The sequence below is a fragment of the Haliaeetus albicilla genome, chromosome 14, assembly GCF_947461875.1.
Source record: "Haliaeetus albicilla chromosome 14, bHalAlb1.1, whole genome shotgun sequence".
NCBI classification, from domain to species: Eukaryota; Metazoa; Chordata; class Aves; order Accipitriformes; family Accipitridae; genus Haliaeetus; species Haliaeetus albicilla.
In genome coordinates this window covers 2,266,488-2,281,500 of record NC_091496.1, presented here as the reverse complement: position 1 = coordinate 2,281,500, position 15,013 = coordinate 2,266,488, and the positions used below count along the sequence as shown (strand labels likewise).

General features: G+C 38.4%; 1 protein-coding gene across 5 annotated transcripts in view; it reads left to right on the top strand.

The window, feature by feature from the left end:
- Nucleotides 1-240: 240 nt before the first annotated feature.
- LRGUK (leucine rich repeats and guanylate kinase domain containing) overlaps nucleotides 241-15,013 on the top strand; it is a 53,756-nt gene continuing 38,983 nt past the window's right edge. For 2 of the 5 annotated variants that reach the window (XM_069801530.1, XM_069801529.1), the window contains exons 1-8: nucleotides 242-578; nucleotides 1,727-1,834; nucleotides 2,496-2,577; nucleotides 3,637-3,737; nucleotides 5,090-5,171; nucleotides 8,414-8,538; nucleotides 11,963-12,106; nucleotides 14,344-14,424. In XM_069801530.1, coding sequence (XP_069657631.1) covers nucleotides 303-578; nucleotides 1,727-1,834; nucleotides 2,496-2,577; nucleotides 3,637-3,737; nucleotides 5,090-5,171; nucleotides 8,414-8,538; nucleotides 11,963-12,106; nucleotides 14,344-14,424 — 999 coding nt within the window. In that variant the 5' untranslated portion in view covers nucleotides 242-302. Of the gene's footprint in view, nucleotides 584-1,726; nucleotides 1,835-2,495; nucleotides 2,578-3,636; nucleotides 3,738-5,089; nucleotides 5,172-8,413; nucleotides 8,539-11,962; nucleotides 12,107-14,343; nucleotides 14,425-15,013 lie in introns of all 5 variants that reach the window. The other 3 variants (XM_069801528.1, XM_069801533.1, XM_069801531.1) reach the window with 3 other exon arrangements.

The window sequence follows — 15,013 nt, the reverse complement described above, 5'->3', positions numbered from 1 at the left end:
GTTGTGTGAGGGGGGGATGCGGTGCCTTCAGTCACACAAGCATCTCTGTGAGGCGGGAGGGCACCGGCTGAGGAGACCGCCAGTCAGGCGGACTACAACTCCCAGCATGCTCTGCGGCCCGGCGCCCACTGCGAGAGAGCCCCGCGCAGGGAACTACAACTCCCATCCTGCACCGCGCCGCCCGCCGCTTTTCTATTGGCTGGCTGGCGCGAATCCCCTTCCCCGCAGGGGGTGTGGCGCTTCTCCCGTCTCCACGACAACAGGAGAGCCAACAAGATGGCGGCGGCTCGTCCTGAGGGGTGATGGGGTGGTGGTCGAGTGCGAACGCACCGGTAGCGCAGCTCCCTCCGCATCCTCGCTTCTCATTACAGCTCATGGCGGGGTGCGAGGAGAAGCAGGGACAGGGCGGCCTCAGCAAGCCGCTTCCCCCTTCTCCTGGGCCCCCGCAGCACCTCTCCCAGGGGATCCCCGGGGAGCTGCCCCAGGACGGGCCAAGCCTGCGGCAGCCACAGCTCAGCCTGCCTCGCCAAGAGGACAAGCAGGAGGCCGATGACGAAGAGGAGTCACGGCGCACAGAGGTTCAGTTCAGTGCCCCCCAGCTATTTGGGGAGGGGTGTGCTTTTAAGGGAAAAGCCCTTTCCTCTCCTCATCACTCAGTGTAGTTGTGGGGGAAAGAAGGGAGAGTCGATGAGGGCACCAGGTGGTGATTTATCCTTTCTCCCCAAAAGGGGAAAAGCTGGTTTGGTTTGTTTCCCCTCACCCCTCATTTCTGCCTTTTTTTAAGCTCCCTTCCATCCCTGTCGTGTCCAGGTTAGTTTTGGATTGCCCCTTTCTCCTTGCTATATAAAGACTAAGGATAAGCTGGCATATGGATTGCCAAATTAAACTCGTTTCCTGTTTATATGCCCAGACCTGAGATTCAGTAAGCCCCTGGACCCAAGTGAATTTGTTCTGCCTGCTCTGCTGGGCTCTAAAGTATGCACTGCCACAGCATTATCACCTCATATTTTTTACCTAGTGGAAATGCATCCATAGTCTCCATTGCTATAACATGTAGGTGCTAAAATTTAGATGATTACCATTTGTAACATTATTTATCTTGGTCCCTAGATTAGCAATTGTTGTGTGACTTCTCCAAGCTTATAGGAATTTCACAAGCCAATGGCTTATTTTCTCATTAAACCTATGCAGTGGTTCATTAGTGCCATCTGTCAAGCACCCTCTTTGGCAAAGATTGTTCTCTGAAGAGTAGCACTAGCTGCTCATGCTGAACAAATTTAAAGGGCCTCCAATAATGTGCATATTGGGGTGCAACACTGGGGTTATGTTAGTGCTGATTTGCTAAGATGTTAACATCCATAATCAATGTGAGTTTCATGGCTCAACATCTCTAGAAACAGGTCCTGTTTAGAGCTGTGCATTTAAACCAGAAGGTAAAAAAAAATCCCAACAAAAAACTGTTGAACCTTTTTAAATGTGTAGAACTAGTATGTGACATGTTTCTATTTATCTGTTTTGAGGGCTGCATTTATCATTTTTCCTAATGTGTAGTGCCTTAGTAAGGTGATGGAGCACTGAAAGCAGCATTTGATTGAGGACTTTTATTAAACTCTGGTCCCGACTGCATCCCAAGCAGCCCCCAGATTGTACCGAGTGTGGAATTTAGTTTCATAAATCTCCCCTTAATCCATTCCTCTCCCTGCCCCCTCTTTCTGGTATTTTGTAGGGTCAGTTTGATGGAGTGTTGGATGAAGACACTGTGGCTGAGGGTCTCCACAAGCTGGGGCGTTCAGCCCCTGGTGTTGAATACGTTTATCTTAATCTGTCGCTTTCAGTAAGTATAAGCAAAGAACATCATTGTGAAGTGCTTCTGTGCTCAAAGATTTATTCTTTTTAACAGCAAATAGTTGGTCTAGTAAAAAAATATCAAGAGGCAGATTTTTGTCTCTACCTGTCAATGCCATTTCATGTACATGGGACTTTTGACAAGACACGGCATGGCTCCTGCTGACAACTGCCATATTGGTATCGGTTTTTTCACTTAGTAGCAGCAGCAGTAAGATTTTTCCTTACCCAGTTTTTGGGTGTGAAAAACATATCTTCTTGCTTCAGTCAGGTGGAGAAAAAATAGAGGAACATGCTAAATATCTGAGAATGCTGTGTTTCTTGTCCCTTCAGAAAGTGAAAATGTTTATGGTTTTTTTAAAGATTACTTGCTGCCACTCCCTTTTCTGTGCAGCCTTGTTTTTCTGGCATTTTTCCTAGCTACAGCTATCTGTCCTGGTTGTGTTTTAAAGTTTTCTTTGGACATTTTCTCCATATGTGGCTGGTCTGCAGGTCTAACATGACTTTCTGTGTATGTCACCCTGTTCTGATGCATCAACTGGAGGGACCTTGGGGCATCTCTTCAATGTCTTCTGCTACTGTGTAGCTCTTGGAAGAGTGGCTGAGGTTATACAGCTAGTTATTAAAGTCTCTGTGCTTTATTTTTCCAGGGTCGTGAGTTAAGTGACATTAACATTCTCTCCAGATACGTTCACCTACAGAAGCTGGAACTTTCATATAATAAAATTAATGGTATGTAGTAAATACACTAGTAAATTCTTGGGTTGTGAAATCATTTAAGATGAGAAATGCACTGTACCGTATAGCTTTAGTATCACAAAGCCTGGTCTACATTTTAATGGTGTAACTACTCCAGCTCTACAGAATGAGGCGATGGCTAGATCTTCTTGAGAATGATGTATGGACCATTCAGACAGCTGCACCAGCATATGTTTATCAGTGGGAACATTGAGATTATTGTCCAGTTTATTATCCAAAGATAAAATGTAAGCAAGCATGCCAATACAAGGTTAAGGTTGAGATTTTACATATGCAGATGTCATAATATTCAAAGTTATGTCTGGTACGTTTTTCCCAGCCTTGGGCTTTCCTTTGTCAAGGTTTCCCATTGGTGACAAAATGTAAAAAATTATATGTCAGATTTAGAGAGGTAACAAATGGAGACTGGGGTAAACTCCATCATCTTCTACTGCTTCCCTCTCCCTCGCACTCCCCAATGCATTTTTTAATTTAGCATCAAAAGAAATAAGCTGTGGTGGGAAACCTGTTGCATTATTTCTTTGAAGTTCATTTCACTTGAGGTGCTGGAGTCGAAAAATAGCAGCACTTTTGTAAGATGGCGCTTCTCTGTGCTCATTGTTACTGTTTGTCTGTGAAGGCTATGTCTGAACAGAGCAGGGACTTTTCCATAGCAACTAGTCATTTAGTCTTCAGTAGTGGCCTAAATACTTTTCTCCACTAATTAATAACTTAGGACAGAGGTAGTCTCTCTGTCTTTCTAGAGGTAGCTAGAATATAAAACTATATTCTGGCTTATAGACAAATCAGTTGACATAATGGAAATTTGCTGTAGAACTTGAATATTTATTCTTCATGGTTTAGAAACCATCTTTTTTCTAGTAGACGTTGTTAATATATCTGATTTCTGCATTTATAACATCGCTTTCTGAATGTGTAACTACAAATTGATTCTTGATTGCTATTGGACATAATTACCAAATTTTGACATGATGATCTCTGTGTTTATGTATGCGTTCATGTACAGGATTTGACGTTTTGTTTTGTTACTAGATCTTTCTTGTATCAGTCATATGCCTCACTTACTAGAACTGAATGCTTCCAACAATGAATTGACTACATATTTCATTTTTAAACCACCTAAAAATCTCAAGGTAAGTTGCAAAAACTGCATTTTATAGGTTTAAACTCAAAACTATTTTCTAAATTTAATTTAGACATTGTATTCGGACATGTGCAAAAGCGAATTTTTATGCCTGTCTTATTCTTCTTTCTTACCTCATTTGACATTTTAAGAGCTTTTCCAAATGTTTGGGCATTTTACACTGCACATTTCAGTCTTTTACTTTCTTTCACGCTCTGAACACTTGCGTGCCATGGGAAGGTGTATCGGACAGCTAACTGTTCTAGGCAGAAGTAAATGTAGCCAGAATTTCTTCCTTGCTTGTTGCATTCATCAGACCTTTAGTGGGATCAGTTCCTGTCCTGGTTTCAGCTGGGATAGAGTTAATTTTTTTTCTAGTAGCTGGTATAGTGTTATGTTTTGGATTTAACATGAGAATAATGTGGATAACACACTGATGTTTTCAGTTGTTGCTGAGTACTGTTTAGACTAAGTCAAGGATTTTTCAGCTTCTCATGCCCAGCCAGCAAGAAGGCTGGAGGGGCACAAGACACTGGGAGGGGACACAGCCAGGACAGCTGACCCAAACTGGCCAAAGGGGTATTCCATACCATGTGACATCATGCCCAGTATCTAAACTGGGGGGAGTTGGGCAGGGAGGGATCGCTGCTTGGGAACTAACTGGGTGTCGGTCAGCGAATGGTGAGCAATTGCATTGCGTGTCACTTGTTTTGTATATTCCAATCCTTTTATTATTCTTAATGTCATTTTATTATTGTTATTACTATCATTATTAGTTTCTTCCTTTCTGTCCTATTAAACTGTTCTTATGTCAACCCACGAATTCTACCTTTTTCCTTGAGCTCCGCTCACCCATCCCATTTTGTGGGGAGGGGAGTGAACGAGCAGCTGCGTGGTGCTTAGTTACCTGCTGCGGTTAAACCACGACACTGCCTTTCAGATTGACTGGTGCTAATCGTTATTGTGAAACATGTACTTAAAGTGTGGCTGTGTGCTAGTCTTCCCTTTGCTGTTGTTTTCCTGTAGCCCACTTTGGGTTACAAAAAGCAGGAGGTTGTTTTGAAATACGACCTCTATGTGTTTCTCTGTCTTCTCTGTTAGTTTTTTAATATGTATGAATAATTACAGGACCATTAATGATAATGTTGTTGGAAGAAATTATAGTTTTGGAAGTTCCCGAAATGTGAATTCTATGTGTCATAAAAAAAAGCCTTTCTGTTTATGTCCCAATATTAATATTAATGATCTTCTTATTTCTTCCACACCCGTGATCGCAAGTTTAATGTAACAGCCATTAGTTTCACAAGACAGCTGTAAGTGCTGAAGAAATAAAACTAACTTTCTGTCTCCTTTTTTCTTTAGGAAGTAGATTTTTCATTCAATCAAATACCTAAAATGCAAGATTTGTCAGCATACCAGTCACTTACTATACTCCTGCTGGATTGTATCCTTTATGGAAACTTGAATGGGAGAAAAGTTGCTTGTTTGCTTTCTGAACAGCTGTTTGGTTCAAATAGATACATGTTTTCTTTGCATTTTTCCTTCATGTCAATTTTGTCTTTAGAAGCAAGATTAAACATTGTAATTCTGGTGGTGAAACTGATCTTACTTAAGCATGCATGGTGTTAAAATTGTTTGTGTATACATGTAAGGTATTAGCCTGCTGGAGGAACACAAAAACCTCCACTTTGCATCATGTAAAACTGAAAAAGTGACATGTCACACTGTCTTTCCATGGCAGAGGTAATAAATAACCCCAGTATTTTTATATACAAAAGGTTAATAGGAAGTCAGCTTGGAACACTAAGCTCCCTTAAATGAAAAACATGCGTGTTGTTTAATCTTAGATGTAGCTAATTACGCAGGGACTGCAGAGGCTCTGTGGAGGACAAGGCCATTTAATGACAATGAAGAGAATCTTTAAGTGGGAGAAAACTTCCTGGAGTTTGCTGAGGGACGTTCACAGAGTGAAGGTGTTCTTCTACCCACCTTCCACAGTCTCACTGTGGTACCCAGTTTGTGGGATTAGAAACACTGTTCTGACAAAAATCAGATGAACATGAACCTGCAGGTTAAATTTCTTCATTGCTTACTTTTACAAGGCTGTCCATAGTACTCTTAGTCTCCCTAAAGATTCTCCTATGCTTTTCTGAAAGGTCTTCTGGAGTTTCATGTTCACATGCTGCCTTACTTACAATTGCTTCCCGAGGGCTCATGAAGCTTTATTCTTTGCTTCATAAATTGCATCTTGATTTTCTGCTCTTTGAAAAGGAGAAGACAGCAGGCTGTTGCAGTTTTTCCTCTGCCTCTTGTCCTCGAAGTAGCCCATTACCAAATGATACTAATACAATACCTTTTTCATGTAGGAGTAGATAAAGCATTTGCAGGGTGTCCAGGTTACATTATTCACACATTTTACAAGGTGTGCAGGTGACACGATTCTTGTCAGAAAATGGCATTAAGACACTATCCCTTTGCGATTCTAATTTTCCATTGTAGAGCAAAAACCATACAGCAAAATGAAAAGGAAAGAAGATCAGAGATTTGTATTGTGGATCTGAATCAGTATTTTTTCATTTGGTTTCAATGCAGCAGCGTGCTGTGTTCAATTTCTTCATTTGTCAATGAAGACGCCATTGAAATGGAGAGAAAAACTGTTTCATGCATACAGTTGCAACAGGACCCTCTGAAATAGAGGAAAATGATCGCAGAATTTAGAATAGCAAAGTGGCACTGTTCCTAACCCATGTCAAGTACTCCTTGCTGCAGACATGGCAGACAAAACAAGCTGTTCTTTATAATTGTAAATGAAAATACTATATTAAATATCATGCAGTAGCAGAAATGTTTGGCATGCATTTCTTGTTGACAGTAACTAAGCATTTCTTACCATATTTAAGTGAATAATGATGCAGATGGTAGGGTCATGGTAACTTTTTTCTGACAGGTGCACACAAAAGCACACCTGACAGGTTTATAAATGAGTTTTCAAGGAGGAAACTGCCCAAACCAGAAAGGGAGACAGCTTGGGCAATAATATCTGACAAAGCATTATACCGAGTCATTAAAAGACTAAAACTGATTGTACTAGTTTTTAGTGCTGAGCAATTTGCTGCCTCATATTGATGCCGATGGCTTAAACAGTATTTTTTCCTCGCCAAAACTTTGCCTCCTCAGTTGAAAGAGAAGCAGTCCCATTTTTGTATGCAAATCAATATCTGTCAAATGTCAGTGCCTGTGGATGGTTTTGGTTTCTTTTCTAAAATAACAGAGACAACCTAGTGTGAGGTCCTACAAAAAGATAAATCTGTGCTTACTAGCTCATTTCTCCTCACCTTCCCCATCTAGGCCTGTGAGTGTAGAACTTAGGTAGCATGCAGTTAAGTCCCTATGTAGGAATGCAGTTAGGAAAAAACAGGGTCAGGTCACAGCTGTTAAAGAGTATTCTGTTGTCCCTGGCTAAGCTTACATTTTGTTTGGTTACGATATCATTCAGACTGAGAGAAAATCCTGCTAATTTGTCCACTGCCTAGTAAGACTAGAAACATGAATGAAAATTCACTTGCCCCTCTTTGCAGGCAGACTTCATTCTCTTGTGTCCTGCATGTTGTGGCTATTTTTTTTCAGTTACATTTCTTGGGGTTTTGTGTAACTAGTTCTAGCTTGGACACTTATAATATGAGTGCAGTTCTTCTTGCCTAACTTCAGTCACCAAACAATTAGATGCCTGGATCAGAGTTATCTGATTTCAGTACGGTGCAGAGATAGAGAGTTAGGTACCTCTGTTGTTCATCCCATTGTAAGAGAGCAATCTGAGATGGCTTGTTGTCAAAGGAAACATGCTTTGTTTAAGGAATCTGGGTAGTTATGTTAATGCTGAAGTTTGCCGAGAGGAATCCTAACTACTTGTACTGCTGCTTTTGATTTTAATGTTAATTTAAAATACACTTTCCCTTTCAGGACAGATGGCCAGTATAGAACAGGTATAATTTAGAGTGAAATAGCTCCATATAGTGTTATTGTCTGTTATGACTTGAATAATTTGTGTACGATGCTTGGACGTCAAGGTCAGTTTGGAGCCATGTTGAGTTAAGTACTCTGTAAACATAAAAAGATCACACCTGCCTCTGATGAATCAGCCATGTGCCTGTATTCTACAGCTGACCTAACATGACTGGTGTTCAGTTAAAGTCAAAGACATAAATACCCCTATGTTTTAGCCTATATATGTGCATCTAATAAGAAGACCAGAGATTTACAGCATAGTTTTGCAAGATGCTGGCAGAAGTAGTTTCTTCCCCACACTCCTGTTCCCTCATTTTCACTACTTTCTTGATTTGCCATCAGCCCAGTTACGCCAGCTTGAAAGGGCCGCATCGTAAACCAGGTCACAGAAACAATCAGAGTTAAAAACCCCTCTAAAAAGGAGGGGAGGATATTTCTAGCTAGATCAGTGTCGCTTGTCCTGCTGCCCTACAAAAAGTTTTATCAGTCAAACAAGGAGGCAGTAAGTTCCAGAATAAGGTTGTGTGTGAGTAGCTGGGATTTAAAACTCCTTAGCATGAGGCATTTAATGTCCAGCTCCCCACAGCATAACATTCAGCTGCACTGGCTAATTTAAGCAACTAATTATTGCTAAGGTTTTGTGTTCAGTTATTTTCCTTAAATGCAAACCCATCTGTATAGATAATAACATAGAGGAGATAAGAGGACTAGAGAAGTGTCACAGTCTGACTCATCTTAGTTTGTCACACAACAGACTCATTGCAATCAGTGGCCTCGAGAACTTACCTATCAGAATACTCAATCTGGTAAGAAGTAATTCTAGTTGTTTTCCTGTCTGTCTTTTATCAATATATTAATGCCTTAATAACTGGGAAGATAATTACATAACAATTTTCAGAGATATTTGTAATACTGGACAAATTTTTTTATATAATACGGGATCATAGAATGATACAGGTTAGAAGGGAGCTGTAAAGGTCATCTGATCCAGCTTCCTGCTCAAAGCAGAGCCATCTTCAGTGGAGGTTGCTCAGGGCCTTGTCCAGCTGGGTTTTGAATTTGTCCAAAGATATTTTGCATTTGCTCTGGGTAGGTTTTGTTGTTGCTTAGGTGATGTGTAAGAAGTTACTCACTGTGCAAGTCCCACAATACAAACGGTGAATTATTTTTTTTTAAAGCACGTTTCCTCATAAACTTGTGTTCATGGTAGCAGTGAGCTAGGACAGGAGATGGAAAAGTGAGGACTAAGAAGCCTGCATTCATTTTAGAAAACAAGTCGAGTTTAGTATGCAAATCTGATATATTATTAAAGGATCTTTGTTTAATTTTTTAAGGATCTTGTAATGAGATTGGAAGCTTTATATTGCCAGCTTTGCATTAAGATATCTAGGGTATATTTGTTTAAATACATTTCTAGGTTATATTTCTAGATGCTTCAGTGGGCTTTAACTTACCTGCCTCCACATTTCTGCAGACAGATGCACCTGAGCTAGTTGTTCTCTGCTGCCTCAAAAGCCAGTGGAGAGAAATGGACACTTAAAATACTTCATTATTCTGATCCAGCTGCTGATGTCTACATTAACACAAGATGCATCAGTCCTTGGAAGTGCCTGCTTCTCTCTGTTGGTTATGAAGACAGTCAAGGATAACTAGCCCAAATATAGACCTCTGTCTGTCAATGCCTACACTTGTTTGCATGCATCTTGCTCTTTTACAGGCCTTGGGGAAGGCATTTATTTCAGTGTACCTCAGTTCCATGTTTGTAGAATGTCCTTAATAATACCAACACTTTCTTCTAAATAATTTTGAGATGCTTAATAGGAAGAGCCATCAATATAGAGGTTGCACAGAAACACAAGCAAAAACTATTTTTAATGAATTCAGTTGCTATAAAATACAACAGGCTACTTCTTAATAGGTTTTACTTTGTAATAGTAACAACTTTAAAAGTATTTAATGGGATTTAAAAAATAAGTACCAAAAAATTATACATAGAAATATGCTCATATTTGCTACATTAGTTTTAAGAACCTACATAAATATTTTACATAAAGCAAATGGATCCCTTTTGAGGAATAGAAATATTCTTTTCCAATCCTTTTAAAATTTTAAAGATTTTTCTTCTGTTCTGTAGAAATTGATATAGAAAAGAGTAACTAAGGTCTGTACCCATCAAGGCCTCATTGGCCCTTGTACTTATTGCTGCTTTGATATTCAGGAAACGTATTCACATTTAAAAGTGGAGAGTAGTATGTTTTGAATAATATATTCAAATAGTGTTCAGTAACATATTTTTAATATATTTCAGATATATAATGCCTTCAGTAGCTTTCAGTTATGCCCTTAGTGGCAATAAAACTGAATTTTGTCTCATTTTTAGTGGATAAGATTAACTCAGATTGGCAAAATCATGTCTAAAAGTTCTGAAATGAACTATAGGAGAATGACAATCTAAGCTGACAGGAAGATCTTTTCTCTAAATACTTTCTTCAGGGAGAACTACAATAAGTCGCTCAACCATTGTGTGCACTGATTTCCTCATCTGTTAAAAGGCCTAATAATAATTCTGTTAGTAATGGTTATCTGCTCTGTAAAATGTTTTGGAGGTTGTGTTAACAGCTAAGCCTTATTAATATGAACATGTTCTTCAGTTTTGGTTCTTACATACTGATATGATTATTTATACAACTGCTTGTCTTTTTTAATTAGCAAAGTAGATAGTCATGTGGAAATTATGTAAATAGACAGATTTTAGCATAGCATTTTCTTTTACTAATTAGAATAAAATGCAGTTCTTTTTTCATGGGAGCAGTCATCCCCTCTCTTCCCATTGATTCAGATTTCTTTTCCATTTTCCCTTGAGCTTTTTAGGTTGAAAGAGTTGTAAGGTCTGAAGTTTGGAAGAAAGGCTTCAAAAACTGTAAATACTGCCTAGCTATACCAAAAAGCCTTTATTCTGCTTATGTTTGCAAAAAATAAGAAGTGCAGCTCTAATGAACTGGTCTCTTAGGAATTTTATGCTTTACAAAAAAGGATCTCTACACAAATCCCTTTTGTTCATAGAATTTTATGTGCACCTCTTGCATGGCATTTTGCAACTAGAGCTCTGAGCTGTATCCTATTAAACAGAGGTCTGACGAAGAACAGGAAGAGAAGAGAGAGCCTCCATGCTATTAATAACCTAATTAAACATTTAAAAGTCAGGAAAAATGTCAAGGACAGACAACTGGATTAACATTAGAGTCAGCTGGCTTATTTATTTCAATAGTTCCTAAATATTTATTAATAGAATATGAGGCATCCAAACTTTCAGCACAAGGTGATGCTGATGGAAAAATATAACTTGCAAGGTTATACAGAAAGAATCATGTTGAGAGGCCATCTGGGTACATGTGGCCACTGGGACAAAGATGAGTACAGAACCTAGCATGTTATACCTATTTGGAGTTCATAGCAGAAACAAGTATATGATTTGTGAGGCCCTGAGAAATGAAGCCATCTGGTGTCCAGTGATAAATATAGGTCTTCTATCTTTTACCTTGTTTGGAAGGAATGTAAAACCATGATAGTTGTTTATGAGTCCTCAAAAGCTTGAGTCATTTCTTGTGTTAGAGTCTAGATGAACTTCCAGTAAGGTGGGTTTGTTGGTTTTTTTTTTTAATATTTCTGTCACTGACAGTAAATAAAGTCTGCCTTCACTTAGTATGCATTAAGATAAACTTGTGTATCTTAGAGATGTTTTTATAGACTGCCTGTAGTCCAAAGAAGACAGTACTGTATTGTTCTACCTTAATATTTTCATTATTTATTCTGTAATCATAAGTGTAAATATAACCATGATTACAGAGGGAAATTCTATGTATTTATGTATATATATTCTATACTTTTATGTGCATATCTATTTTCTAAATTTTAAGTTGGATAGTGACAAGAATATCCTTTAGCCAGTATCAGCTTTAAAAGAATGCTAGAGCTCTTTTTATTGCTGTTGTCACTCACTTATTCAAGGTGAGTTGAAGATTAGTTAATCAGAAGATAGTTGATTCTTTTTTCCTTGAGCAGTATGGAAAGCTGTAATATGTCATCTCAAGATGAAGATGGGGCTAATGCATAAAAGGCCTATTTGTAATAGGTTTCTCAATAATAAAGTGAACTCTGTTCTTCCTCAGGAATGTTGTTTTCCATCTGTAGAACTTTATCAACAGTTTATATGCTTTCGTTTCTTCTTAGAGCTCTAATCAGATTGAGAAGATAACTGGATTGGACAGCTTGAAAACTCTACAGAAGCTGGACCTATCTGGCAATAAAATAACTAGTCTAGAAGGCTTGGAGAAACATGATCTACTAGAGATGATTAACCTAGAGGATAACCAGGTAGCATACTTAATATTGATCTCAGCTTTTTCTAAGATTGGGTAATTTTTTTTTTCTATATTTCAATCCCTTTAAAGCTTAATCAGAAAACCTTACAACACTACAAGAAATGAATATTAGAAAAGATGACGTCTTTTCGTTTGGTGTTTCATTCCAGTACTGTTTCACATGTTGATTGATAGTGTACTCCTCAGGCCTTATTTAATATCTCTAGGTGGGTTTATCTTTTTGTAGGTATCACTTCTGTAGTATTTAGTGCTCATGTACATAAAGAACTAACAGTGCTCCCTTGAGTGGATAAGATAAGGATGAGTATGCAGCTTTTCCAGCTTGATTATCCTTGAGGATCTTTACTTACATCACAGCTTTTCTACTGCCAGGCCTCAGGAGGGTTTGCTAATATCTCTCAGCCTGATTTTATGACCACAGATTCTTCTAAGCTCTCAGCTGGAAACTCCCTGTAAGTCAGAACTGCATGTACTCTGTTATAAGTGGCTTTTGTTATGCAGCAGAGTTTTCACTGGAAGTACAATGATACAATCCAACTCATTTGTATTTGAATTTTGAAACCCAATCCATATATACATAATACTTTTGATATTGATCTTGCAGGGTCCTTAACTGAAAAGACTGTCAATTCATGAATCATTTTGACAACAAAGACAGATCTGCATGTGAAAAAAAAATCTAAGAAAATAAGAAATAAAAATATAAACCAGGAATTGAACATTTTCTCTCATTTTTCCCCACTTGCGAGGTACATTTACAGGATTTAATTCAAGACACTACGAATTCTTTTTCTCACACTGTGTTCAGGTTGACATTTAAAGGTACATCAATTGCACAAGACAGGAAACTAACTAATAGTATGGTTGCTATTAGCATTAATAACACCATTTTCATTGCCTCATATAGTTTCCACTGTTCTTTATGGCACGCAAAAGCTATTAATTTTACCTCATCAAAATTTGCCTCTTTTAATGATGTTATTGAAACTGTTTAATGAGTCACCATTTTTTGAACATTTCCTTCTGAAGAATAATTTAAAGAGAATTTTAATTAATTAACACAGAAAGATTTGAGTTACTTCAGCCCACTACCACCCAGAAGGATCTTAAATGCTTGATTTTTTAAAAATGGGCATGATAGGTTTATCTGCAAACCGTGTGTCTCATATGCATGTTCAGTGATTTTCAAATGTTGATGACTGGCATTCTATGATTTATTTAGGAAATCCACCCAAATGACATTTAACTTCGTCAAAACTGTTCCGTGCTGGGCTTTTTGTTATCTCAAAATGAATATTGGGTAGGCGATGGTTGAGGTTTATGCTTTTAGACACTTTACATAAGCTGAGTATGTTAGGGATAGAATCTGAAGTCTTCTAGGTTCAGTCTTTCAGCAGTGGAGGAAAACCAGGTATCCTTACAAGGCAATTCATCCCAGCCTACCATGGATCTGGTGACCTCTGGAACTGCCTCTCTCCACTGATTATAACGTGAGGTTAAGCAACTGATTTGGGCTAACTTAACAGATGGCTAAAATGAGGCACCGTGAATTCCATTTGACCCATTTTGGTTTAGTTGAGAGCCTTACAACTGTTCACTCAGGGTCTAGCATGAGTGCCTTTAGTGTGACTTTGTTTTGGGCACACAAACTTCGATTAATCCCACATAACTTCTAATGCTAATCTGTTGTACCTGAGTGCAGCCAGCCCAGGTTTCCTTTGTGGATAGATGAGACCTTAAGTGGAATGATGCATTACCCTCTGGACACAGACAGCCAAGGACAACTATGCTGATGCTTCTCAGTCAAGTGCTGCAAGTTAGGTAGGATGAACTTGAGCTCCAGTGAAAAGAAACTCATTTTAGAAGGAATTTTTTTTGCTAGTCAACTGAAGTGCAAATATAACTGCAGAATTGCCTCACTTAAGCACATCAGCCACATAAAAGCTAAATGCGTTAGGGCTTGACATTTGAAAGAACTGGAAAAACGCAGGTGGTTTGAAATTGCTGTCTGTATTATACTGCTTCTCCAGCTAACATCCAAGTTGTCTGCCTTTTGTCACTAGAAGTGCCTTATTGAATGCAGTTAACATGTATACCCATTTTGTGAGTATAATGAATTTTTTTTATGTCCAGATTTTAAGAGCAAGGATTAAAATACTTTTTTTTTCCCCCATAGTTTTCATGGATTCTGTTGCTGCTGATTTATGCTCTGTTTCTGTCACTAATTAGATTGCTGAGCTGCGTGAACTTGAATATATTGAAGATCTGCCTCTCCTCAGAGTTTTAAATCTTTTAAAAAATCCTGTACAGGTAAGAAAGAACTAAAGAGGAAGCCAAAAATAAGAACCTAGAACTGCTGTTTTGGATCACACCAGAATCCATTTAGCCCCAGTTTCTATCTCTGAGAGTGGCCAGGCCATTTCAGGGAACAAGTACAAGAAATAATGAATGATGGTTTCCCCGGCATGGTTACCCAACTTTGTCTGGGAACTTTTTCTGAAGCAAAGCTGCATATGAATCATGATATTTAATATCCACATAGTAAATCCATTAATTTTTTTATTTCCATTTGTAAATCCATTTATATGTTTGTACTCACAGTATGCCATGATTTTTGTTCCGGAGAAGGTTCCCTTTTTGTTTGCTTTGAAGGTCTGTACCTGATTGTTCCTAGGAAAAGCTCAAAGGAACTTAATAGTACCCCTTTTAAAATCATGTGTCTCTTTTCTTCTTTAGGATTTACTCAGTTCTCATTTATGGCTCCCATAATATTCCTCAATTAATGAATTAAACTTCCATTTTATAAACAACAAGATTGGTAAAATATCAGAAATTCTGACTTTGACTCTGCATTTGTAATTTGTCCTGAGTGATTAAAGATAATTCTATTCTGACTTTT